The sequence below is a fragment of the Hemibagrus wyckioides genome, linkage group LG19 (assembly GCF_019097595.1).
Source record: "Hemibagrus wyckioides isolate EC202008001 linkage group LG19, SWU_Hwy_1.0, whole genome shotgun sequence".
NCBI classification, from domain to species: Eukaryota; Metazoa; Chordata; class Actinopteri; order Siluriformes; family Bagridae; genus Hemibagrus; species Hemibagrus wyckioides.
The window spans coordinates 12638846-12666722 of NC_080728.1; the positions used below are offsets into that span (position 1 = coordinate 12638846).

General features: G+C 40.9%; 1 protein-coding gene across 2 annotated transcripts in view; it reads right to left on the bottom strand.

Moving 5' to 3' along the window:
• The window catches only part of rap1b (RAP1B, member of RAS oncogene family), a 47243-nt gene that overhangs the window by 3558 nt on the left and 15808 nt on the right, over positions 1-27877 (bottom strand). For both annotated transcript variants that reach the window (XM_058416614.1, XM_058416615.1), the window contains exons 2-6: positions 15191-15269; positions 8541-8609; positions 7439-7495; positions 4581-4721; positions 2148-2291 (exon numbers count right to left, since the gene is read on the bottom strand). In XM_058416614.1, coding sequence (XP_058272597.1) covers positions 2148-2291; positions 4581-4721; positions 7439-7495; positions 8541-8609; positions 15191-15250 — 471 coding nt within the window. In that variant the 5' untranslated portion in view covers positions 15251-15269. The remainder of the gene's footprint in view (positions 1-2147; positions 2292-4580; positions 4722-7438; positions 7496-8540; positions 8610-15190; positions 15270-27877) is intronic.

Below are 27877 nucleotides of genomic sequence, written 5' to 3' on the forward strand. Positions count from 1 at the left end.
TTGTCCTTAGTCTTGTTGTGGTAGCTCCTTCATCTTTATCTCACTCTCTTTTTTTTGGTATTTTATTTAACAAACTTTGTGGTATCCATGAACGTGACAATATACACTTATGCGTGTCATTCAACTATTTTTAACCATTTTCAGATTATCATCACAAACAAAGGTGACGTAGAAGCTCAGCAATTAGTGCTCTGGACCTCTAATCAGAAGCCACCAAGCTTTCAAGGTTGGACGCTGAGCAAAACCCTTAACCCTTATCTGCTCAGAGAAGCCGAAGTGATAGAAGGGCAAATAAATAAATGCGGATCTCTTAGGTCTTTATCTCTCCGCAGGCTTACAGTGCCAGTGACCAAGCAGCATTAGATAAGTCAGCCATTGTGGTGAGACTTGCACAGACAGCATGATTGGCACCAGCAGTGGACAGCGAGTCTGCCCATAATGCATACACTCGCAGCACAGAGAAATCATCCCATTTGCTAATGCGGCTGCTTCAAATCACATCTGTTCCAGTCCATGTGGAGCTAACTGCTTTTAGTGGTCACTTCAGGAAAGCAGAAGGAATGATCAGTTGTCAAGTATTAGTTCATTTATAAAATGCTACTAATCATCCACAACAGTTACAAAACGGTGACTAGGTGTCACTGAACCTGTTGCATCTGAACAAGAGATGAGATTTAAAATGTAATCAAATTATATAGCAAAACCGTGACACATCCCAGAGGTGTGATTAAAGTTTCATATTCACATGCAAAAACTGCACAAGTGACTTGTGTAGTCATTTGCAAACATCACTTGCATTCTGAATAACTCAAAAATGATGAAAAATCCAGTTTTTATTAACTGGATTTTTGTTTTTTTTTTGTGAATACTTCATATCATTTTCTAAAGTAATTTCTGACTGAACACATGGAGGAGTGGTGATTCAGTAGAATTCTCGCAGCAGCACTTTAATTTACTCTGCATATAGATTTTTCTAAAAGCTTGAGACTAGGAACAGGGGAGGCCAACTGTGATCCTGAACATCCAGAGATAAGCAGTTTGGCGATGTCCTGCTTAAACACAGCTGATTCATCTCATCAGCTAATTACCAGTTTTAGCAAGTCGGTGTAAATGGGGGGGAAAAAAAAAAAAAAAAAAAAAGAGAGTAAACCATGCTGAACGTCTGTCGTCCTGGCTTCCAATTGTGCACCTCTGGCTTAAGAGACTAAATGATGATAATACACAACCAGACAAAAGCTCATCATGGCTACAGATACTCTTTAGCAGTTTGGTGCAAATTCTCTGAGGCTGAGAAAAGGTAAACATCATCTTTCCACTCCTAATTAAAAGCAGCCTGGCTGAAAGTCTTGGAGACATTGATTGATAGCCCTGCATTCCTAAGACAGCGAGTGTCTTGGAATAAGACCTCACTACAGCCCTGATTGAGATGTTGCAGTCTCTGGATTTTCGATTACAAAAAGCGACAGGTAGATATTAAGCGTTTTTTTTTCCTAATGCTGCCATTTTGACAGGAATGAATGAATCTCACGGCACAGATGCCACAATGATGATATTAGATCATTTCTTTCGGCTAGCACCATGAAGCGTGAAACCTACTCCGGTGCACTGTTGGGATTTCATATCATCTAGCGCTGGAAATGAAGGATACCAGCATTGTCTGAGTGATCAGATAAAACTAAGGCTTCATGCTGACAGAACACAAAACAGCACCATGCTGTCGAGTCAGCAGCGGCAGAGCCAAGGCCTTCGTTCACAGAGCTTCCTCTGTGTGTGTGATGCAGCTGACTGCCTGACATGGTGGCTATGTGACTATGGATATATCCAGTGACGGCACAGGTTGACCCCCGACACCATCAGCTGATCAGGAGAGCACTGTACACCCTAGCACATGGATTTTGTTTTAGGACATAATCCAATACTATTATCTGTTATTTATTCATGGCATGACGCAAAACAGGGATTGTTGACTGAACAGAATAGTGGGTGTGCTGCATTGTTCAGTCTAATACTTAAGCAAGGTACAGATAGACTTTTCAAGCTTGTCAAGAGCTGTGACAAAAAACAGAGGTGTTTGACAAGCAGAGCACAAACAATACAGTTGACAGACGCAAAATCTGCTACGGATAGAAAAAGTGTGTAAGGCTCACCTCATTGACGTTAATCTTGGATTTTGCAGAGGACTCGAGGAAGGCACAGGAGTTCCACTGGCGGGCCAGGTTCTGTCCCTGTTCCTTTCCCACCACTCTCTCATCCTCCAGATCACACTTATTCCCCACCAGGATCATCGGCACCTGCAGGATATTGGCGGTTAATGAAAAAAATTTCTAAGCCTTTCACTTCTCTCTTACTCATGAAAGAGAAACTAATAGTATATTGCATTTATGGACCACAGGAAGTTGCTTTAAGACTACATTGGAAGCATGGCTGCAACTAAAGGTTCATTAAAATGCTACAATGAAATGTTTTCCTATTTGTCAATCAATTTGAATTTGAACATCAATTTTGTTCAAATTCAATATTTTATCGAATCACTGAAATATCGTGCTGTCAATTAACACAATCGGTACTCAACAGACAACGCAGCCTGAGAGAAGATGGGATATTATGACAGAATCAAGTACACTGTAATAGACCAAAGATGAACATTTACTGGTCTCTCCTGAATGCATGGCTTCCCTGGGAAACAATGTGTTTATCATAATTGGGTTTAAATAGGGAAAATATTCTGAAATTTATTGGACAGTACATTCTTCATAAATGCTACTTATGGTGACTGAGAACTCTCAAATGGTCTGATCCTTGTAAACAAATGCCAATCACTGAAAAAGAAAAAGTAATGCACAAGACATTACCAAGATTTTAACATACCAATGCCAGTCAGTCAACCACAGACTCATATAGGGCTCAGAACTGTACTAGCAGTCAGTTTATTTCCCTAATAGCACTTTTACAGAGTTTTATACAGCATGCCATTTATTTCTGCATTAGAGAGTTTAACAGGCAGGCAGGCCATTACCCAAAACTGATTTAACGGAGGTCACTGAGGTTCTTTCAGCTTGGTACAGTAAAGTTGGTTAGCTTGATTGGTGCTATGACCATGCTCGTGTGTTGGTGTCCATATCTGCAAGACAGCTTTTCCTCCCTTATTTAAAAAAACCAGCAGCCATCACTGCAGTGCATGTTTTGCAGTTCATATGCAAAGAGAATTTGTAAATATTGGAATACTAACACCACCTTAAAGGTCACCCTGATTGACACAAGCCAAAACTTAAAGATAGAGACAAGAACTAGAGAAAACAAATATTTTAATACACAAAACCAACGTTCTAGGTTCTACAAATATCCTGTCCTTCCAAGTATTGCTCCAAACCTTACATGCACATTATGTGGGGATTTCAGATAAGCTAGTCTAACAGAGGCTGTTACATTTCCTGTTTCATTTGTAAGTCATTCAAAACAGCTGCTGGAAAGCCTGAGAATTTAACATTGAAAGTGATTAGAAACCCCCTGCTGAGCTAGACTGTGCTGACGTGGAAGAGGAAGATTGAAAAATTGAAATGAAAAGCTCAGACGAAAAAAACGTCCTCGACTAAAACTCTGTCGTCCCAATTCAGTTTTCGGTTTTGCTGTGTGGAGAAGTGAAACTATAAGACAGACTTGGACCTGGCTGTACAAAGAGCTTTTCTAATTCATCTATAATCAGGAAGAGGACTGAAATAGAGCATGCCAGAGGGGGCCGTGACACCGTCTTCCTTCTCGGAAACATTCTGAGCGAGCCTGATATGCGCATACACACATGCGCACACGCCTCTTACACTGGGGTTCATTTCCTGAATACGCACATATGCTTGTATACACACAAAACTGAACTTTGGCCTAATATGACTATGAAGTTAGTAAAGCTATAATTGTATCACCAGCTACAATGATATGGTAGGGATAATTAAAAGTAACAGCATGGTCAATGGTTGTGGACGATCTCACGTGTATGCCCTAAACATCTGCACTTTCTAACAGTTTATGCCATCGCTTTTAGTAGACAATCCCTCCCGGATACTATGAATTGGTACCATATAAGAATTACTGCTGTAATCATAAAGACAGTCCTGTACACACCCCAGGCCTCCCATCACACAATATTTTCACACTGGAACATCTTTTCAACACAATGTAATGTTTTCTAAATCACACTATTGGCTGGGTTCCCTCTGTTTCCTCTCAAGCTTTCTTCATGTTGTTTTTGTTGCTACTGTTGCCTTCAAGGAGCTACATCTTGATTTCTGTAAAGCTGCATTGAGATGATATCAATTGTAAAAAGTGCTATATGGATAAAACTGAAATTAACTGAACAATAAAATATTTGAAGAATGAAGATTTGATGTCAGTGTCTCAATGGCCTACAAAAAAGGGACACATATATAAGTATTGAATCTATCAAACAATCCTATGAGATTAAAGCCATCTAGAAAGGAACAGAGCCTGGAAGGGGTGAAACATGATGGGCCGCTGATAGAAAGCAGGGCTTTATATAAATGATGAATGAATGGCTGGATGAAGGGATAATGGACATGAGAACTCACATCATCAGTGTCTTTGACTCGCAGGATCTGTTCTCTCAAGTCCTGCAGGTCATTGAATGTGGACTGTGCAGTTATGGAGTATACTAGTGCGAAGCCCTGGCCGTTCTTCATGTACAGGTCCCTCATGGCTGTGAATTGTTCCTGTTTAGAAGGGGAAAAAGATATTGCAACATGAGGATTGTGAATGAAAACATCAATGTAAAGACAGTGACCCTAGTGATGAATATCTACTGTGGTCAATTTTCAAACCAGAACAATGTGAACTTCTAACAATGGCTTGCACACTAATAATTCAAATACGGTCTTCGTGAATCCTATTGTGATTAGACATAGATTTACACGAGGAATTTATATTTTGCACACACTTTCCAGACCCTGGCACAGACTCAAATCCTGGCTGTATTACAATAATTAATAAGACTTTTTCAGGCCAGAGAGTGGCAACGGCGTCTTAATTCAAAAAGGACGACAGGGAGTAGCCAATATTTATTAGTATCATAACAAGTAGAAAGCCAAAATGTAGCTTTAGCCCTCATAAATTCTGAATTTCATTTCTGCCTGCATACTGAGCTATTGTCCTATTCCGCTCATGCTGGGTGGGTGGTTGCTAAAGACAAAATATGAAGTATGAGAAGGCCACATAGTGGATATAATTACTTGTTTGCCCACAGGACAGGATTGTACTTGTATGGGCCTTGTGATTTACTCAGCAGAAATAACATGTCCATGTGCCCAGTCAGGCAAACAAACGTCACAGAGGCTGCGTGGTGAACAGTCATCTAGCCTGAAATAGTGCAGGCGAATGTGACAGTCATCAGGGGGTTTTACTAGCTTTGTTTTGTGCAATATATAGACTATTGCATACACAAAAACCTCTCTCTTTGCCCCCACCTTATCCTGTCCGGTGATCAGCTGGCCTCACACAGCCTGGTTATTATTAACTTAGTCATCTCAGCACTCACAACATGAACACCACTTCAATACATTTAGTATGCCTTTACTTCCACAGCTGTACACATTCTGGATTTATACTTCCACTATTGAGCGTCACCCTGAAGAGGATGGGTTCTCTTTTGAATCTGGTTTCTCTCGAGGTTTCTTCCTCATGTTGCCTTAGGGAGTTTTTTTCTTTATCACCAACGCCTCTCACTTGCACATAAAGGATGTAAATCTAATTCAGGATTTCTAAAAGCTGCTCTGTGACAACGTCTATTGTTGAAAGCACTATACAAGTAAAACTGAATTGAACTGAACTAACCGAATGTAAGAGCTGCTCTGTACTCAACAGACATACTCGTGACAGAGACTAGGGTTTCACAATCCATACAAAAAAAATAACTATTTTTTGCCAGCATTGCAATTTTAATTTAACTTGTAATCACTTTTCTTCTATTTTTTATTTTACACTAACTGCACTTTTTAACTGCAACACTTTTTAACTGCAACAACACAAAATTAAAAACTGCATATCAAATACGGACAAATAAACATTAATAAAGTTGCGATTTTTGATACTGTCTGAGTTGCTGGTATAGTTTTGTGGTGTTACACTGTTTATTGGTGTGTTTTGTAGCCCTGAAGTCCAAAATATTTCCAGATGTTTGAAATACAATTTTGTTTGGTTGTAAAGTAGTCTTTGCTTGTTTAGTTGGATTCAAATTGACTTGTTGGACCAGGCTTACTGCTCTGCCAAGCTGCTAAATAGTGCTTGCACCATTTACATGACGTCCTCTCATAGTTCAGCTAGGCTACGCATCACGTTTAGCTAGACCTTACACTGCCAGTCTACTTGTGTTTTGTTATTTAAGGGGTTGCATACTTATGTGGTGAATCAAACCATCAATCACACCTATTGCGGTGTATGAACTGCACTTTTAGAATTGCAATAATGATTAATCTTAGAGCCTTAACACTCGAGGTAAACCTTCTATCAGGTGCCTTTTGGGTCGTTTTGGCTTTAGCCTGTTTGACTGTGAAGCAATTCTGGAGCAGAAAGCCCAAGGACAGTGTTGGCCATCTGTTAGCCAGGGCTCTGGGGCTATAGAGCAGAGAAGTGGTAAACAGAAAACATGCCTTCCTGAGGCCCTTTCTACTCTATCTACACTTCCACTCTATCTAAGGAAATTCAAATACAGAATAGCAAAACTAAAAATCCCAACAGCAACAGTTGGAGGATGTTAACACTAGGAAACAGGAGCCTAAACGAATCTACTGATACGTCCAGTCATGCTTAATTTTATCAGTAGAATTCATATATCATGTTATTTCAGATGCACCATCAACTTCGAATGGCATTAATATGAGCATACAAATGCTGAAAACCTGCCTAAAGGAAGCCGGGGAAAAAAAAAAAGAACTGCGGATTAAATTGCAGGGTCTCTTACAGTGACCTCTGTTTCCTTGAGATAATCATAAGTTCAATGAGTAGTGTGCATGTGTTTGTTTTTGAGGTGATGTTGAGGTGTTTCTGTATGTACTATATAGTACATACAGTTTTTGGTTTTGCTGTTGTTGTTTTTTCTGATTTGTGGTCGAGTTTATGCTTCGCTGATGTTCTACAGGCCCCTATAGTTAACCACACATAATACTAAAACCTGTGTGCACCTACAGATGCATCACAATGACTAGATGAAGCGTACTCTATTCTAGGTGAACCTTTTTATATCAATCCAAATATGATTGTCCATATGTAAAAATAATAATAATAAGGTGCGGCTGCACTACAGTAAGTGATGTGCGGGTAACCGACACGGCAGACAGGAATCCATCTATAGTAAAGCAATAACATGCAGCATTTAGAGTGTTAGACAACTGGACTCTGAAGTGCTGAATGATTATTTCAGTATCGTGTTCTTTACCGTCCCTGCAGTGTCCAGGATCTCCAACATGCACTGCTGGCCATCCACCTCCACTTGCTGAAAAAAAACAGAAAGAAATGACTCAAGAAGATGCAAAACAGACATTAATGCTTTCTCTACAGCATGTTTAGACTATATAATGATATTGCCCATAAAACACTGCAACACTGTTATCTAACTTCCTGCTGGCATGCAAGTGATGCACAGAGCAACAAGCTGGCTCTGCTAACTGCTAATTTAAAGAAAGCCCACAGGGGGCCACTAATTCTCTCACAGGATTGTTCGGGGTAATTTGGCTAGTGAATTTTTATCAATCCACATGCATGAGACCAGGATCTAAATAAATCTCCTTGCTTTGGATGGATGGCAGTACTACTCTGGCACCTATCCAGCGCTGTACAGCATTCTGTCAGGACCGGTAAACCTCACCCACAGGAAGTGCCCCTGGGGCACCAGCGTGCAACGCAGCGAGGAAGAAGGGTGGTGACCCACATGGGACTTCCTGTTAGCATTTGGGAGAAGCTACATTTTTAGTCACAGCTGTCATCTCAGGGCCTTGTGGTATGACCATTAATAAACACAAATGGCAGTGAACATGACAGGAAGCAGATTTATGTATGGCCACGCTCTTTCCTTCCTCTCAGATCCATCTCATTACCCACGCAGCTCAGGTAAATCACTGCACAGGAAAAGAGAGTGCAGTCCATTGAGTGTGCCCCCAATGCATGCACAGGAACAGCACCGCAGATACACACACTCACTTTCTGACACATTACAGATGCAATGCCTAGTGACATTCACACGCCTGCAGTTGTTCTAAAAGGAAGTCGGTGTAGCACTGGGGAGAAAACAAACTGAAGCTGGGGTGTTTAGTGATATTATTTCCCTGGAGGAGAATATCCAAAAGCAGAACCAGGAAGACATCCAGCTGCTCATTTGTTAAGAAAAGTGACCACATATAGTGCAGGGGGAACACTGCAGAGTATGAGAATTAAAAGTGTATGAATTCACTTCAATCAAAAAAAATGACAGTCATGCTGTTCCTTTATAATCGAGAGCAGCATTACATTACTAATCAAATACCACAAAGATGTTTACTCACCTTTCTATACGAGTCTTCTATTGTGGGGTCATATTTCTCCACAAAGATCCCCTGAACAAACTGAACAGTCTAAAAAACAGAAGAAAAAAAAAAAGAGACAAACAGAGAGAGAGAGAGAGAGAGAGAGAGAGAGAGAGATTATTCAAACTGAAATTCATTTACAGCATTTAATATTTAATTAATTCCAAACAACACTGTTTATGTATTAGAATTGAGCTGTACATGTGAAAAGAGACATTGAAGCACAGGTTTTCCCACTAGTCCCACTTAATTTATAACATTTCATTAGCTATGTAAACTAGGAATGCAACTTTTAGGGCAGATGCTGCAACTATTTGTTCAGGTTTCAGCATTACACGGTAGCTCTTTCAGTATAATCCTGAGGGGGTGAAAAAAAACACTTCCTTCGATCAATGTTTGGGATGCTCCAAACAGACATCTAATAACTCAACAGGCAGCATAAGTCTGAGTGAACTGTAAACGTCCTCTGACAATTGGAAAGAGATCATCGGCGATGACTGACATTTTTAAACATTTAAGACTGTACGTAGATATGCAGAACGATCTGAATGATTAACAGTACGGACAAATTCAACTGTCCATTTTAAACACTGCTTTAAATTTTGCTACTAAGAATGAAATACACCGATCAGGCATAACATTATGAGCAGTGCCAGGTGAAGTGAATAACACTGATTATCTCCTCATCCTGGCACCTGTTAGTGGGTGGGATATATTAGGCAGCAAGTGAACATTTTGTCCTCAAAGTTGATGTGTTAGAAAGAGGAAAAATGGACAAGCGTAAGGATTTGAGCGAGTTTGACAAGGACCAAATTGTGATGGCTAGACGACGGGATAAGAACATCTCCAAAACTGCAGCTCTTGTGGGGTGTTCCTGGTCTGCAGTGGTCAGTATCTATCAAAAGTGGTCCAAGGAAGGAATAGTGGTGAACCGGCGACAGATTCATGGAAGGCCAAGGCTCAGTGATGCACGTGGGGAGCGAAGGCTGGCCCGTGTGATCCGATCCAACAGACGAGCTACTGTTGCTCAGATTGCTGAAGAAGTTTATGCTGGTTCTGATAGAAAGGTGTTAGAATACACAGTGCATGACGGGTCAGGGCTGTTTTGGCAGCAAAAGGGGGACCAACACAATATTAGGTAGGTAGTCATAATGTTATGCCTGGTCAGTGTAGCTGCTTTATAAAACAGCAGAGATATGTTCCTGTACCTGTCGGAACGGGATGAAGTAAGGACAGATAATAGACATGGTTTAAGAAAGGTGTTGCTGACTAATTCATCCCTGTGCAACTGTTTCTTAGAAAATACACTTATTTTAAGGGCAAAATTTGGCAATTTCAGCCTGATTTTTAATCAATCTTTTTTCTTTTCTTTTTTTTTTGTAAACACCATCATTTAGACCAATATGTCTGAACATAATACTTGGATCAATCTGAATACTAAGGGGGAAAAAAACAATGTGTAATTGTTTTGTCGTTGCTGTAAAACATTCAGACAAAACATCTGGAGGGGGGAAGCAGCACGAACCCACTCTCACAAATCAGCGATGAGACTGTAATAGCATTAGCGCTGACTTTAAGTGGATGCTTGTGTATATCGAGGCCGAGGACAGTTGATAACACAGCGGGGGGATAAGCACTTAGATTTGGATAATGACATTTCAAAGCTATAACTTGTGCTCTGATGAGAAAAAGATCCACCAAAGAGTGGAAGAAATGAGGAGAAAAATTCCATATTAGTGCATATTATTGATGTTAACTGCATCACTTGCATTGCATACAAAAACACTCATTTAATTTATATTGTTTAATGGAGAATGTAGGTAGATAAAAATTGTTGGCGAATTTACTTGTTGATAATCGTCAGACAGCGACATGCGACCCTCACAGGATTGAGCACTTCAACGTTTCCATAGAAACTTCTAGACTGAGGGAGTCGAGACAGTGTTGGAGACCTCTGATCGCTCCCTCAAACACGCAATAGCCCCCAAAGACCTCAACAGTGCTTTATTAATGACTGTAGAGCATTGATAAGTAGCTTCCCCCACTCACATTTAGAGCACTGCACAATAGAACAGTAATTAAGATGCTGATTATTAGTGGGAGGCCAAAACAGACAGCCAGAAAGAGAGAGAGAGAGAGAGAGAGAGATTAAAATATGCAATTGCTAGTGTAAGAAATTTTAAAAGGAAAATCCCCCTGAGCAACTTGCATGTTAATCTTTATAATTAAAATGCAATTCTGAGCTAAGTATTTTTGTTGACAAAGCAATCTATTTTCACTTAGGTTAATGGTTTCCCATGTTAACCACAATGCCATTCAACATTGTATAAGAGCTTCAGTCCTTAATTCCTCCTTGTCTATACACAGTGCCCATATAGATCTGCTCCCAAAATGCTGCCATCAACAACATCCGCTAACTGACCAAGCCGAGTCCTCTGCTGTAACTCGGCTCTCTTTCCTGTTAACCGCCCGAGTGTGAGAGACACCTGCTAGCTTCTCACAGAAATAAATAAAACAATCATATTTAATGCTTTTCGGGGTGACAGTATCCTTAAATGTTAGATAAAAAAAATCAAAATAACTAATCCAAAGATTAGGCAAAATTATATATAATACAAATGTACTCTGTCAGAGGGGAACCCTCAGGCACTTCAGATATCACACTGTGGAAAAGTCGGATCATTGTTTTATTCTGTACATAACCAGTAGAAATGAGTGACATGCAAGTATCTAATGAAATCCTAATGAACACAACTTCCAGCACAATCCCAGGTTCTAAGCACAGGAAATCATCCGTCCTCGATATCTGATTAGCATATGATCAGTGTTCACATGGTAATGGGGGGGGGATTGCTTCTAACAGGTGTTAAATCATGCAGTAGGTCTGAATGCAAAACCTCTTACAAGGCTGGACAAGAGCCTGAGCCACAGTGTGTGTGTGTGTGTGTGTGTGTGTGTGTGTGTGTGTGTGTGTGTGAGAGAAAGAATCGGGTCGATAACAGTGGGTCACTACATGGAGGTGATATGTGCTGATGCAGCAGGATCTAGCTGATTGATGCGTGAAAGGGGGTCAACAGAGAAAAACCATGTTCTGCATGTGTGTGTGACTTGTACACAACCTGCTACACACATATACGCATACACGCACACACAAGCAAGCATCCTAGTCTCTCACCACCTACTTAGCCAAGGTCAACAACTGTTAAGTAAACATACACTGACAAGCTGTCAGAGTGTGCCATATATGGCCAGAGAGAAAGAGAGAGAAAGAGAGAGAGAGAGAGAGAGAGAGAGCGTGAAAGCAAGAGCAAGACAGACAGAGAAAAAGAAAGAGAGAGAGAGAGAGAGAGAGAGAGAGCATTGTACACCAGGGGACAGAGCTTGGGTAAGAAAGCTGTGTGTGTTAGTGTGCACGTTGGTGACGGACATTGCTCTGTTCTGATTAAATCTTTTGCACACTGAAGGAGGAATCCTGTTCGTCTCGGACCACACAGTGTGGTTTTTTGGAATTGAATTCAGGTGACACATTTAAAAAGTGCTGTACCCATCCTCACAGCTCAATGAATTGGAAACATTTAAATAGATTAGAGCTGAGTTTTACACACACACACCCCTCTCTCTCAAACCCTCCACAATCATGCTCAGTGGTTCAAGTAGCACAACCTTCGAATAAGCCGCCTACAAATGATTCAGGCTAGTTGCAGGAGTTGTTTTTATTTGTGAAAACACACACGATACAGACCAGAGAAGAGGAAATCAGCATTTTAATCTACAAACGCCTATGTGCCAATTAAGACAAATCAATTTAATCTTCTGCAGTTTAGAGCCCTTATGGCTCTATTAGCCCTGATCTAATTTACAGCCGTAGCCACTGAAACTGAGCCACAGACGCAGCGCAGAAACGGCAACGTGCCCTCAAACATCTAACATGAACTGGAAAAGTGGACTGGAAGTTTCATAATTGCCCCAACCCAAACACACACACACAGGACTTGGCCTAGCAAGTTGGGTTCATGGTGGACGTGTCCTAGTCGTGTCCACACTGCACAAAACAGCACCTGACCAGCTAACTTCTAACTGAGGCCCACATGCTGCTGTTCCATTTACACAATCAGCATGAAGAGTGTTGAGCTATACACGCAGAGTGCACTATTACACTGTTACAGGACATGAGGTTAACCTGACCACGTAATGATCCAATTTTATAGATGGCCTTCAGCCACTGAGCATGAAGCAGAAAAGGGATTAATGCGAGTGCATTTACTCATGGAAAGCTTTTCACGCAGAGCTGCACAGAGCTCCAAATAGAGCTAATGGACAATAAAAGTCTGTGTACTGTGCACAGAGAGAACTCTGCCATCACTGGAGAGAGAAAGGCAGGGTCATTAACACGCCCTGCACAGACAGACACAGACTCACACACACACACACACACCCGCACGTAGGCACGCTTCTCGGTGGAGGTGACTGGGATGAGTCACTGTGGCAGTTTTCCAGGAATCTTCTATTTAAAATCAGCTTGTCAGAAATAAATTGGGTAGTGTTCAGAGAGGATAAAGTCCCCATGAACTGGCTTGAGAGCCACGGTTTGTTTCTGTATGTTGGCATTTCCTTTTGAAACAGGAAGTCAGAGTGAATGCGTGGTGCTGTGCTTGACTGATTTACACAACAACCAGTGTTCCAGGTCTGATACACTGCCATCTGATCTAAATAAACTTAATGGTAGTTTTAGTAAACTAGCTTAAATAGGAAGAAGAGTCAAAAGAAGGCTTTTTTTTAACTGACAGCTGCCTTCACCCACACCTGTACACCTAACAAAGAGTATCCCAAGTATCGAGATGCCTTGTGATTTTAGATGTTGCTGTAGATCAGTAGCAGGGTCATCACCATGAGGCATGTGATACATTTCCATGGAGTAGCTCTGATGGTGTATAAAGATGGAATTGCGTTCTCAATCCAAGTTGGAAAAAAACAAAACAAACAAACAAAAAAAATTCCAACTTCTTTGCAACAAAGGGATGGATAGAAAAGGGAATAATGTTTTCCTGGAAGGAAAGGAACAGAAGGAACTATAAAACCAGAACATCTCTGAAAAAGTTTTCTCCCCTAGATATATTGTCTGTAACACTGAGTAATGACAAATGAACAAAACGCTCTGAAACACCGATTTTTGATTTCAGAGGTGCTTTAAGGATGGCAAATCCGACTCCTCTATAATATAATGCTCATCGGGACACCACTTATTTTTGTTCAGCTATAACTGCCTTTAATTGATGTCAAGCTGCTCTCTTTTCTTTGAAAGGCAGAAGACTTGCTGCTTAATTCATGCAATTTAGATGAAAAGCTCTTGAGACGTATATTACTACTTCAGGTTTAAAGTTGCTGTTTTTACTCTTTAGTTGCGCTTCGTCGAAATGACTCAGAGAAGACACTGGCATTTCAGTGAAGGATGGCATACTATCTGCCTGCTGTGCCGTTACTATAACTCATAAAGAAGTGTACAGTAAGGCATTTGCAGAGTCATTCTGCTACTCCTCTGACTCAGCGTGGTGAGCCTAGACAGCAGCCAGCTCTGTTCTCACAACCTACTATTGACCCGGCTGAAGACCCGTTTCCTCCGGGGACACGCCCATTCCTGTGTGACGGTCAAATTCCTCTGCACTTCACACGACACATTTCTTAATCGGGATTTTGTGTGAAAGACAAAGAACTGCACCATGGCACTGAATTAAATGTGCTGATCTAGCCAGTAAGTATCCAGATGATTGCAGTCACATCAACTTCCGTTGGATGGATGTTGATGCATAGCAATTAACACGCAACAAATTGGAAAATTTATTTGCTGGTAAAATACAACGGTGGACAGGACTAATTAGATCAGACAGACATCTGTGCTTATGCATTAAAAACATGTCTGCTTTTTGTACATCATGCAAAGTTCATTGAATTTAAGTCTTCATTTAAATCAGTTCCATGTGGCTGAATGGATTAACAGCATCACAATTAGTTTTCATATATCCAACATGTATTGAGCGTATAGTTTCAAAGATGGACACCGAGCTCACACACGTGAACTGAGAATCAAACCCGCAGCGCTGGTGTTTTGCAACACAATCCCACTGCGCTATTCTACCATGCATGTTTAAAATGTAATACTATAGTTACAATTCCCATCTGTGCCAACATCCTCATGACATTTCCCAATATAACTGGTTTATGTTATGTTAACACTATGTGAATTGAACGCTCCATCATTTCATCTAGTAATTAGAAATTTGTTTCAAATTCGACATAAAACCTAGGTTTGTGATATAAACTACCAAACAAACGTTTCCTTCATCAAAAAAAAAAAAACAACAACAACAAAAAAAAAACACCTTTTGCAGCAATTACAGCCTGGGCATTCTAGCGGTCAATTTTTCCAGAAAATCTAATGAGATTTCACCCCATACTTCCTGGAGCATCTTCTACAAGATGGATTGGCTGATGGTGTCTTCCTCCGTAGCTGAAATATGCAAGTGATCCCAAACATTTGAGCGGTAGAGTATATAATATTTTCTGACCACATATTCCTTATTTTTCAGTGCAGGATATGTCTAGGAAAAAGAAAAAAGAAAAAAAGCACTTACCAGTGCAGACTTGCCGACACCTCCAGAGCCGAGGACTACTAACTTGTATTCACGCATCATGCAGTGTGTCCGTCAATCACTTAAAAAGAACAAACAGAGATGTTATTATCTTTACTATTTAGTATCAGAATCATACCCATATTTTTTATTTATTAATTAAAATGCAGTTATTCCCCATCATGTGTACACCTGGTCTTATGCTCTGGAATGAAAACTGAAAATCACATGCATTTCCACTTAAAATAAAACCCATCTGCTGTAACACAAATACTATGCAAAGTCGACTTCACCACAAAAATGCTGGAACGTTTTTCATTTCCAATTGTAAGATGCAAAAATGTGTGCGATTTTGCATGCCATCTTTTTTTAAATTTGGTATAAAATTGCCAATGTCAGCAGTCATGGGCTCTGTGAGTGTGTGTGTGTGTTATAATACAACATGCTGAGCAGGATTTTGGCTGGCAAATGTAGCTTGGAGAGACTTAATAGACTAGGAGCAAATGGGTTTAAATATGCTTTTAAAATTGAATATGGAGAATTTAATCCCAATACTGAAAATACCCAAAACAACCAGAGGGTCAAAGACACATTTTAGCCAGATGATGTTGTTAAAGCGATCATGGCAAACAAAACCCCTCCTAATTCATGACGCCATAACTGGTGCTGAGGAGCATGGATATTTTAATACTATAATATTGATATAAACTAATTTACTATCACTTAATCAGCTTATATGTGGCTTATTAATAAGAATGTGTGTAGAAAATATAATTTACAGTGACGTGCACACGTTAACCAAAGCAACTTTTGTTGCAGCACTGGTCTTTTGCATAAAACTGTTAATGGAGAACACCACAAAAGAAGGTGGTCAAGTTTTGTGATTTGATTAAGATAAGGCATACAACGGATTTCAGTCTGCAGCACCGGAGAGATTTTAACAAAAGTGAAAATGAGTGTGGTCAAAACATACCAGTATACAATCTTGAAATGAAAAGGTGTAAACGGTTTCACGAGTGAAAATATTCAATGCAGTAATATATATTTAAAGCCTTTGTTAAGTTTCTGCTTCAGAATGCTACCATCAAAGCTGCGGTTAGAAGCATCATGTATATGTGATGATATAAAGTGGGTTTGAAGTACGAAAAAGATGCAATCTATCAGCTATCAAATAGGTGAGGTCTGCTTCTGTTTTTTTCCAACGTGTTAACCTATCTGCTCTGAACTACAGCTGATGTGTGAAGTTTCCGCTAACACTGAGTGAGTTCTTGACTTTCACTACAAGCACTCACTAGCAAAAACCATGGCCTGCCCCTTGAGCTGCACCAGCAATACAGGTCACACATCTTGCAGAAATTCAAGTTAAGGCTTCAGGGGTTACTGAAAAGAAGGCAGCATCTTTACTAATCTTAAACACATCGCATGGGGAGTACAAACACCTCTGTTATGGGTGTGGTAGAGCTAGCTTACAAACACAGTAGACCACATGCATGACTATCTGGTGCTCAGCTGTTGTCTTATTTCTTACTTCCTTTATCTTATTCTCTATTTAGCAAACAGCTGTGGTAGTGCTGAGGATGCACTCGGCATCATGAATAAATGCAACAAATACGACTAATACGACACAGCCCCTGTCGCTTGTCTGAGCTGATTGTGCATGAGGGTAAGAGGAGGATCAGAGGAGAGGAGGCCTGCGTCAGATATGAGTGGCCTTTAGTGGGCATCAGTGTGGTGTCTGGTGCCAGACTGCCTGACACAGTACACTCAGAGATGGGCAATTAAAGGGACGCATACAGCACTCAAATGGCATTATTACTATTGCATTAAATTTGAGCAAGTCCCCCTCTATCTGTGTCCAGCCCCTTTAAGCAGGGCTTAAATCATCCCCAAACAAGGAACAAATCTTCTGCTGTCATCTAATGCTCTGCTTTCCATTTACATTGGCATGAGAAAGGCAGCGAATGAGACACGGGAGAGGGAGAGAAATGTGTTTGTTCAGGGGAAACGAGTTAAAGAGAATGAGAACTAGAATAAAATCTCTGTTGTGATATACACCATAAAAATGCTGAAAATGTTCCTGTAACAAGCTAGAGGCTATAATTGTGACAATGTGACCAATAGTCTATGTGCTGTGGTGAAGTCTCTCTCACACACACACTCTCAGGTGGAGGTGGTGTGATGGTGTGGGGAATGTTTCTTGTCACATTTTGAACCAGTTAATACCAACCAATCACTTGCATGCCACAGCCTATTTGAGTATTGCTGTTGCCCATGTGCATCCCTTCATTTACACGATGTACCCATCTTCTAATGGCTACCTCCAGCATGATAAAGCACCGTGTCACGAAGTCAGTCATCTCACACTGATTTTAACGTTCTTCAGTGGCCTAACCAGTCACCAGATCTGAATCCAGTAGACCGGTCTTGGAAACTGTATGATGTAATCACATCAACATGAACCAGGATTACAAAGGAATGTTTCCAACATCTTATACACTCCATGCCATGAAGAACCGAGGCAGTTTTTAAGAGCAAATCCTTACACAGTATAAAGCCTACTGTTCTTAATAAAATTTTCAGTGAATCTATATTATCCACTGTTGTCACAGGCAGGAGACTATGAGATAAATGCAGAACATGAAATCAGCTTAATAAAATTTTACTATAAAAGTGTCAGAGTTAATGCGTGGTAGAACCTTTTTTAAATCAGCAGTCAAGCTCTCTCAAATACCTCTAATAATAGGAGTTTGTTTATTAATGGTCATATTCCTCCCACAAAGGATTGAGGGTCTTGCTGCACAGCCAGCTTACAGATAATTTCGGCAATGTAATGAAAATGCAGTGAGAATTTTTCTCAGCGTTCTCACGTTCAGTTACTTGTGCCTTACGCATGACGAAGTTGGATCATGACAGGAAGAGGTATAAAACCACCAAATTTCTTGTGATGTATAAAAGCATATCAGGCTCTGCAGAAAATATAACTCATCGTTGAATGATCTAGTCAGAAACATGCACACTGTACACCAGCAAGAAACAAGTGTGTGCAGCTTATAACACAATCACAGAGTACTGATGAGGCTAGATCTGCATTTTGGGCCTGCCAGCACTTGAAATACTCCTTCAGAAGGCCTTAATCAGACTGTTCTTCCGAAATGAGACATTAGGGTGTTGGCTGTCCTTAGAGTAGGACTTTTCACACCACTCATGACTGCAGGACTCAAGACTGAAACAGACGATTCTGATGGCTCTGAGTGTTTTCATTCCATTTGAAAAGGCATCACCACACTCGAATGTGCGCTCTAGTCACTGAAAAATTCATGAGCACAATTTACACTGTGCAAGCCAAGCAGCAAAGACGCCACTGGCAGGAGCTTTTACCAAGTAACTACCCCAAATATTCTTATCTACGAGGAGATCTTGCTGGACCTTTCAGCTTCACTTCAACAGCTCTGCTTATCAGCTCTTAGATCAATGCATATGGGTCAGCCCCAGGTTATGGGAACTGGATCTAAAGCTACATAACAACAGTGGGTCATGTGGTTTTGTGCATGAAGTAAAAAAGTTTGTTTATTTAGAAGTATGAAGTATGTAAGGGGTGGAGCTGGGCACATGCTTAAGCAAACACTAGCTTAAGTTGTGAGGAAGGGTTTGGTTTCAATCACCATCTACTTGTCAAGACCACTCCCCGGTGCAGGAGGAGACAGCACTGTAATGGTTAGTGGGACCAGCAACCTTTGAGTCACAAGAAGGTCAACAATGGCCGACCATCACATGACCTTTTCACTGATCAGCATCTCAGTGCTCAACATGTTACACAAAATGTCGGCTTAATACCATGAAAAAAAAAAAACAACCTCAAACGCTTGTTCAAAAGATACCAATGATTTCTGACAGGCATTAGTCACTTCCTGATTAATCATTGCACTTTGCACAAGCCCTATACTCAGAAAGGAACTGCATCTTGGTGACCTCAGGACTCACAAGACAGCCAGAGTAAGAGCAGTCACACTTGTAATCACTGACCACCCGGACAAGGGACAAACACGATCCAGGGGCAAGAGTCAGAGAAAAGGATACACTACACTCAAATCAATCAGATAAGTTTAGGGAACACTTTGACATTTCTATATGAAATGAAGGTTTGCAAACATCGTAAAAGCGGGGCACTAGGACCTGTTTAGCCCTGCTAATAACTCCATCTCTGTAAAGGTCAAATAAAGAGGGGATCGATACAAAGTCCTTACACACTAGTCTGTTAGCAGTCTTGACACCATGTTGCAGTCTATCAGAAAGGGGGAAACCCAGGGAAAAACTAATTTAAAATCAACACAACACACATTATTTTCCGTTCCTCTTTACATCTGTATACTTTCAGGATTTATAATCGCATCTTGTGGCGTCACCCTAAAGACAATGGCGTCCCACCTGAGAACAGTTTTCCTCCTAATCTGGTCTTTTCCTTGTCACCATCACCTGTGGCTTGATTATCACTCTCGTTGTTGTTAAAATCAGACAAAAACGGTGTAAATGGTTTCTTTATTCTTTCCGGATACGGTTCCAGGTACTACGCACACACATTAAAATAACAAGGGGTTGAGGACACCAATCTTCTGGCTGTTTCTATAGCAACATTCTTGTCAGTATAGAGGGTAGACAGAATCCAAAATGGCTTCTGAACTACATGTCATACAAACTGAATGGAGTATAGCAGTAAGAGTTATAAACACTACACTATGTGGCCAAAAGATAATCATTCAGTATTTGCTCTGGGGCTAGGTTTACTAACTGGAGATCTCGCTAGTTTAGCTATTCTGTGTATTGATTTATGAGCCTATTTATTAGATAATGCATTAGCTATCACGTTACACATAATAGCTTGTGTTAAATTTATTGGCTGCTCAGTTTTCTCTCGCACTTCCTTACACATCTTGTCGCCATGAAGCTGGTCTTCTGCTTTAGGCGCAGACACAATCTAAAGAATACAAAATCTGATGAGATCTTTTGTAGCATTAGTTAAAATTCAACGCTTGTTGCATCAATGAGAATGACAAACCTGGCTGTTTTGTTCCGGCGATATTATTGCCAGACTTCCTGCAGTATCATATTGAGCGTTACATGTTATACCCTTCATATTTCAACCCATGAATAGTTTTGTCTCTAGATACCATGATTTTCTCTGCTGATTACAGAGTAAATGACTTGAGTTCAGGCGATAATCTCTCATTTTTATCTTTCCATCGCATTTCTGAGGGAGCAATGGAATAAAAAGATAATGTTGGAAATCTTGAGATGATTTAAGCTTTGTGCTATAGAAAAAATCACTGAGCACCATCTTGCTTTTTCTCCTCTCTCTCTCACAAACACACACAAACGCTCACATGATCAGATGGTCAATAAGTCCAGCAGAAGCTCAATAAGTCCAGCTTCAAAACTTGTATTAATATTTCCCAAAGCATTTCTTCAGTGAAAAGGATTTACATCAATAGACACAGGAAACCCAAGTGTCTCAGGTGTGTATTTCACAAAGCAGGAAAGCTCAGTCATCATTACAGTCTCTACAAGTAGTTGCACTTACTGTATATGAGTGATTCATGTCATACACAGTGCTTCACGCCAAACAGTGAACACGTCACTGCAGGTCTCACAATATAATGGAAAATACAAGCTCAGCTATGGCCATGATGACTTTATGCATAAATGTTAAAAACTTAACCACAAGCTGCTTAAAATGAATAAACCTTGTTATCTTTTAAAGGTGGAAAACTCACAATATTATGACCTACATAGTCATACAGTGCCAGTGTTCCATGTGTTAAACAGCATTCATGCTCATCAGGTCCTGTAACCACTTTATCTCACTCAGGAACGAGACAGATCGAGAGACTGTCCTGAAAGAAGTGTGAGCGAGACAGGAATCCAGCCTGAATGGAATACCAGAATGACACACATATACTCACACACATTCACACCGAGGTGCAAGATAGATCAGAGAAACGGGCTTGCTTTTGGGTAGGTGGAAGAAAACCCTGTCCTACTGATACAAGCAGAGGGACAACATACAAAACTCCAGAGAGACAGATACTTCGAGCTCAGGAATGAATCCGGGGTATGGGAACAGTGGGATACACATCATATCACTGTGCCCCCTATGTTAAAGATCATTATTTCTAATAATGAAATGCAATATTAAGGCATCCTGATGAGAGAGCTCACAACACAGCTGACAGGAAAATAGCAGTAGGCAGAGAGAAACAAAAAGAAAAACTTGCCATTTACCTGTGGATTAGATGGCTGGGTTTTTCTTAGATGTGCAGACATCATTATTAAAACAGCGAAGCAAACATCTGGTGTGACTTCTACTTAATAATAAGCAGCACCTCCATTTTTAATGACCAAAGAGGCCACAGTTTTCTATTGAATTCATGGGTCAAAGTTTACCTAGATGAAGTGTAAGTAACCTTGAGCAGAAGCAGCTAGCAAGATTTATACTGGCTTCTTCCAAATTCATTTAATTCGCATTTAGTCTGAGTAAGCAGAAACCCAACGTTTTTACATGCCCCCTATATAATATCCAAACCAAAGAATATGGCACCTCAAGGGGCACAACTTCAGAATATTTTGCATTTATACACATAGCAGATGTGCTTATAAGGGAATGACTTAAATTGTGCAAACAGCCAAAGATGCAGTGATGTAACACACACTATATTGCCAAAGGTTTTGGGACGTCTGTCTTTACATGCACATGAATGTAATATGGAGTTGGCCCTCCTTTTGCAGCTATAACAGCTTCAACGCTTCTGGGAAGGCTTTTCACAAAGTTTAGGGATGTGTTTTGGGGTATTTTTGACCATTCTTCTAGAAGCGTATTTGTGAGGTCAGACACTGATGTTGGACATAAAGACCTGGCTCGCAGCCTCCACTAATTCATCCCAAAGGTGAGGTCAGGACTCTGGAGTTCCTCCACACCAAACTCACTCATCCATGTCTTTATGGACCTTGCTTTGTGCACTGGTGTGCAGTCATGTTGGAACAGGAAGGGGACATCCACAAACTGTTCCCACAAAGTTGGGAGCATGAAATTTTCCAAAATATCTTGGTATGCTGAAGAGTTCTTTTCACTGTAACTACCCCAACCCCTGAATTCAATGATTTGGAGGGGTGTCCCAAAACTTTTGGCAATATACCGTATATTTAGTATCTGTAAGCACTAATTAACTCAAAGGCTAGAGACTACTGACGGCTTGTTTAAATGAGAGGGTGGCAATAAAATGATAAATAAATTCAACATAATTGTCAATCTAAAATTCAAAATAGTGAATAATGTCCAAAAAACAGAGGTAAAAACTGGGTTAATTTATATATTTATATAGTAACAATTTTACAAATTCTTTGGGTAGGCTGAACTTTTAAAATTGTTAAGTTTATACAAAGACAACTGTTCCGCCTACGCAAATTTTCAGGCTATAGCAAAAACTTAACTGTAAATCTTACACCAACACTCCCTGACTTTGATAAGGCCCCAAGGCATCAAAAACGGTATATCAAACAGCTGTGCTGCATTCATGTTTATGACCTACTAAACAGATGAGAACATTTCAGCCGGTTTTATACCTGAAAATTTGTTCTGCACACACACAATTCTCTCACACTTATATGAGTCTAAGAAAAAATGCATTTTTTTTTCCACCAAGAGCATAAACTGATTTATCGTAATGGCTGAAGGACACAGTATGACTAATCTTACCCACTTGATAATGCCAAGCTGAACAGAACAGAGCTCAGGTAACTGACAGCTAAATGTGACAGCCTGAAATCAGAAAAACAAAGCAACAGCCCCAGATGAAGCGATCACACAGCAAGCACTGAACAAGCTGCTCAGCTGACCGTGCCAGTAGTCAGCTGAGCTCTGAGGAAGAGGCACGTATTGGTGCTGAAGCAGCCTGGGCATGTGAAAAGGACTGGCATGAGACATTACCGGCATCATTGATAGAGACACAGAGAATTAAAATTAGACTGCAGCTCGGCTGTATGACCGCATGCATGCATCAGACAGAAAGCCAGAGCGAGAGAGAGAGAGAATGCAAATTCGGCGGGCTTAGACACAGGTAGGTAAGTCTGTAACCTTTTCTGGCCCTGACATTTCTCTGTGCCTTAAACTGATTGCCTGTGTCTTTGCCCTCTCCTTTATGATACTTAGTTACGGAGAGAGAAAAATCACCTAGGTGGTTTAATATCACTTTGACATGACTCATCCTGTCATAGAAACGAATTACAGTCATGCTTGGGTCACAAGACTCAGACTTAGTTATCCAACCAATGTGGACAAATCTCTTGCCCGGGCGTCTGGGTCAAGCAGTCTAGGCATTCAGGGTGCATTCATGTGCATGGTGGACAAGCAGGTTCAGAACACTGTTGATACAGCGGCCACTGGCACTTTTTAAATTCACTCCCTCATCAAGCTGACATCGTAAAAACTCCTTACTGACTTCCTTAAAAAAACCTATCATAATACTACAATAGATTCCAGATATTTCTCCGGGCTGTGCATGGAATTTTAATGACTAGGAATATTAATTAGCTTCTGTGCATGCTACAATATTTCCAGATTTAGGAATACTGAGGGATATGGAAACCTGAGTAAAATATAGTAAATTACACCACAAAAGCAATTCCATAATTCTAATGATGCTAATTACCTTGCATGCAAGTATCTCAAGGGAAAATGTAAAAGTTCCCGAACTCACAACGTGTCTTGACGCACGAAATGCCACAGCACTTCGACTTAGTGCTAGCAACAGACTTTCTGCCTTTTTGTCAAGGGTGCAACCAAGATATGCCATATCACTAGAGACTTTATCAGAAGAGGATAAATACCATGGCTACATGACGTTGCCCCTCCCAGTGATTCAAGTACTCGCTTATTTTCCGTAGTGTGTATTAATGTACATAATTAGCCTGTCGTAGTTAATTAGGCCTCTGGGCAAGCATATCATGGGACTGGGCTGCACTTCGACCTCACTTCCAAAGTGGGCTAGCTGCTTCATTTATAATTCGTCCATTCCTGTGCAACATAAGACAGGCAGAAATGTCAGTTATTGCAATTGTATTGTATATTGCAAAAAAAAAAAAGTACTGCAACCACATGATTTCCCAATATCTATTAAAAGAACCTGGGTGAGAAACAGATCATCTCTGCTGCACAAAATGCACAGACGCAGGCTGAAGCAAGGATTGACACAGGAAGTCAGATGACACCAGAGACCTCGTTCTCCCATCTTAAATTAAAGCTGTAAGAAGCTGATAGTAGCTGTCATTGATGGATTAGGCTGTAGAGGGAGGATGGGAAATGAAGGCTGGTGTGAGGGGAAAAAAGTGGGTGAGGCCCATTCTCACATTTCAGACCTTAGAGCATTCCCTTCATCAGCCAAATTCATTTAAAGACACAAACAAAAAGCTATAATAAACGGATTTGGGCTCACATACAGAAAGGCAATAGTGCAAAGCACAGGTCCTCAACCAGGGTCTTGGAATATCCTGTGTCCAGCAAATTTTCCAGCACACCTGAATAAACTAATTAGAACCTGCCGACTAATGGTCCTGCCACAGCAGGGACCGGCGGACTCTAAGCCATGTTGCACTTGTTTTAGGAGTAAACAGGAATGTTTCGGGATTGTTTACATTACATACAAACCATAAAAATACAATGGGGGGGAGCAATATGTACTGTGAGGTCAAGAGGTCATTCATTCCTCCAGTGAATCATTTGTTACAAAACAGGTTGAGATGGATAGTGACTCGTCCAACAAGACAGTTCTATATGACAGGCTCTTGTGTGCTCTCCCTTACACACACACACACACACACACACACAGAGTACATAGTGTCAATACACTGTAGAGTATACTAGCCTGCATCTCTGGCTAAAATAAAGAGGAATCCATATAGCATTTACCATTCTGTGCCCACTCTAGCCAACAACAAATCTGAGAAACGCCATCGGAGGCCCTGATTCCTAATCGATAATGCCCCGCCACTCTCACACTGGCCAACAGCTGAGCCCATTATGCTTTTATCATCCCCTCCATTTCCATCCAGCAGCCACTATTCCAGCAGTCCTTGCAGGATCCCAGGCAGCAATTAGACAAGCGGATGCTCACCAGGATGGAGGCTTTAGGCACAGGGAGATGAGAGCGCACCCTGCTGCTAGGAAGTCAACAGAGGCCAAGTCCCGCATGGCCTTAAAGACCCCCCTTGGTGTTTTCCGGCGCTATTGACCCTCTCACTCACAGTGCCAGAGTCTCAGAACGCCTCTTTAATGAGGGATGGGGAGGGCCAGCTGTTAAACCATCACTGCCTCAGGCCAGGTGGGGTGGTAATAAATATGCAAGACGATCATGGTCACTAGGCAACGGGAAGAGCAACAGGATTGGAGAAGGATGATCAGTAAGCTGTTTTGAAAGAGAGGAGGCTGGAAAGTAAACGAAGTGACCTCACAACAGGGAGGAGGTTTGAAGTTATGCCTTATTCACTGACTAAGGATCAAGTGCTCTCCAGGCGGCCAGCCTCTGCCTTAGCTCCTCTTCATGGTCTACCTATTAAAAGAAATGTTGCACAATGCACCTTGGGCTAGGCAAACTCACTGGATGTCTCGACTAAGAATGCACGCTTTACCACCATTAGCATCTGCAACACATCAGAATTCCTTTGTCTCCCATGTACATGCTCTATGATAACTCACTTGCAGTAGTTACATCCAAAATGCATCCAAAATTTTCTCCTACATTATCAACAACTGTCCAGTGTCCCCCCCCCCTTTTGTGGCCGTAAAGAGACTCACTCTACCCAGCAACTCAGACTCATGCCACAAATGAGATATGATGCTCCCTAACCCCATAACCATTTGTCATGTCCACAGAGACAGGAGTTGTCTGGCGTCAGGAAAATGAAGAAAAATGCACAGGCATACCGTATCAAGTAATATACAAGTCAGGCCAATAATGACAAGACTAGCAAACACTACACCAGGAAACACACATGGAAAGTAAATTCTAGAAGAGTTAGCATTCCTTAATATTTTTGCCGATTTAAAAAATAAGAACTGGATGCAAGCCGCAGCACATAAGTCAATTTTTGAGTAACATTATTAAGATAAGCTCACAAGCTACATGATCACACTGGCATTATTATGTTATAAAGATATTTATGTGATAAAGTTCCTATCAGTCAGTACATACACAATACAGACAATATGGTAAATTAATAACAAAACAAACACACCAAGGCAGTTTCTCAATGTCAGAAAAATGACTACATTCGCAACTAGCCAAAACTGTCTCGCTGTGTCATCTGGGACACTGGTAAAGGCAAATGGGTAAGGGCGGTGACTCAGTATGACAAGCCTATGTCACAGCAAACGTGTGAATTCCCCAGACAGTGGGCAGCTACATTTTCCTCTCGGCAGACATTCCAGGGCCTGACTCCATCACCCACACCAAAAAACACGTGGGGTCTGGACTCCTGAGCTCCTGTCAAAGCAGCTAGCGTAGGCACAACATGATACGGCATCATACAACTCGACAGGCGCCGTTTAGGTTCACTTTCACTTAGCTAAAGTCACTTAAAGTCTTTTTTTTGTGTCCCTGAATACATGTCGATGCATGCTTCCACCCAGTCGACCACCTTTACGTTCATTTCAATGCCTTGTGTTGGATTATTTCAAAAGGTGATTTGCTAACACTTATGCATACTGGTGTGAAAGTAATAGCGCAGTTGTAGTTCTCCCACACACTATTAAAAATGCTAATAAAGAAGCCCATGAGACAAGCGGCGCAAATCCAATATTCAACACAGAACCTAAGCACCTCTCGCCAATTGTTGGCTGAAGTGAACTGAGAAACTTTTGTACAATGGAGATTTAATTCACAGCTCTGCTCCTCCGCCTTGCTTGAGTGTGGTCTGATAAATATCCTCCTATGTACTAAAATACACATTCACTGAAGTGGAGAGGAACAATACCTGCTACGATTTTGTTTTTCTTAGGCCTGCTCGCTCTTGTGCTGGAGAGGATGAAACTGCGCTGTTGGAATGTAGTTATTCACTTTTATTTCATTTTTTTCCAAGTTATTAATGCATGCAAAACAAAAAAGAGAAATGGCGCTATAGTATAGGACTGTCTTGAGGGTCTTCCATGAATGAGAACATGGGCGTCGGCCACCCTTTGGCGAGAGGAAGTCTGAATGACGACATGCTCAAAACATTTTTTCCAAGTGTTTAACAGTGGGGGAACAGTATTAGTCCTGAGAGTGTCTGAGTTTAGATCATCTTTGAACAATAAGAACCGGCAAAACAGAAAAGACTGAGAGAGTAATTCACTCCCCAGTATTAAAGAGCTTATACTCCTGATTAAGAGGATGCTGCTCATATGCAAACAACTCACGCTGCACATGCACGGTATTTATTAATGAGCAACTGGAGAAATTTGATCACCACTGAGCGAGACTGCTATAATCACGTTTATCGAGTTAATAATGCACCGTGCCGTGTTCCTCTAGGTGGCTGCAACACATTATCCTGATGAACACAAACACAACCAATTGTACCTTGAGAAGCTTATCCATCACACATAATGGAAATATATACACAAAATGGCTTGATTTGTTTGTTGATGATGTAAGCCTTGGGGAAACC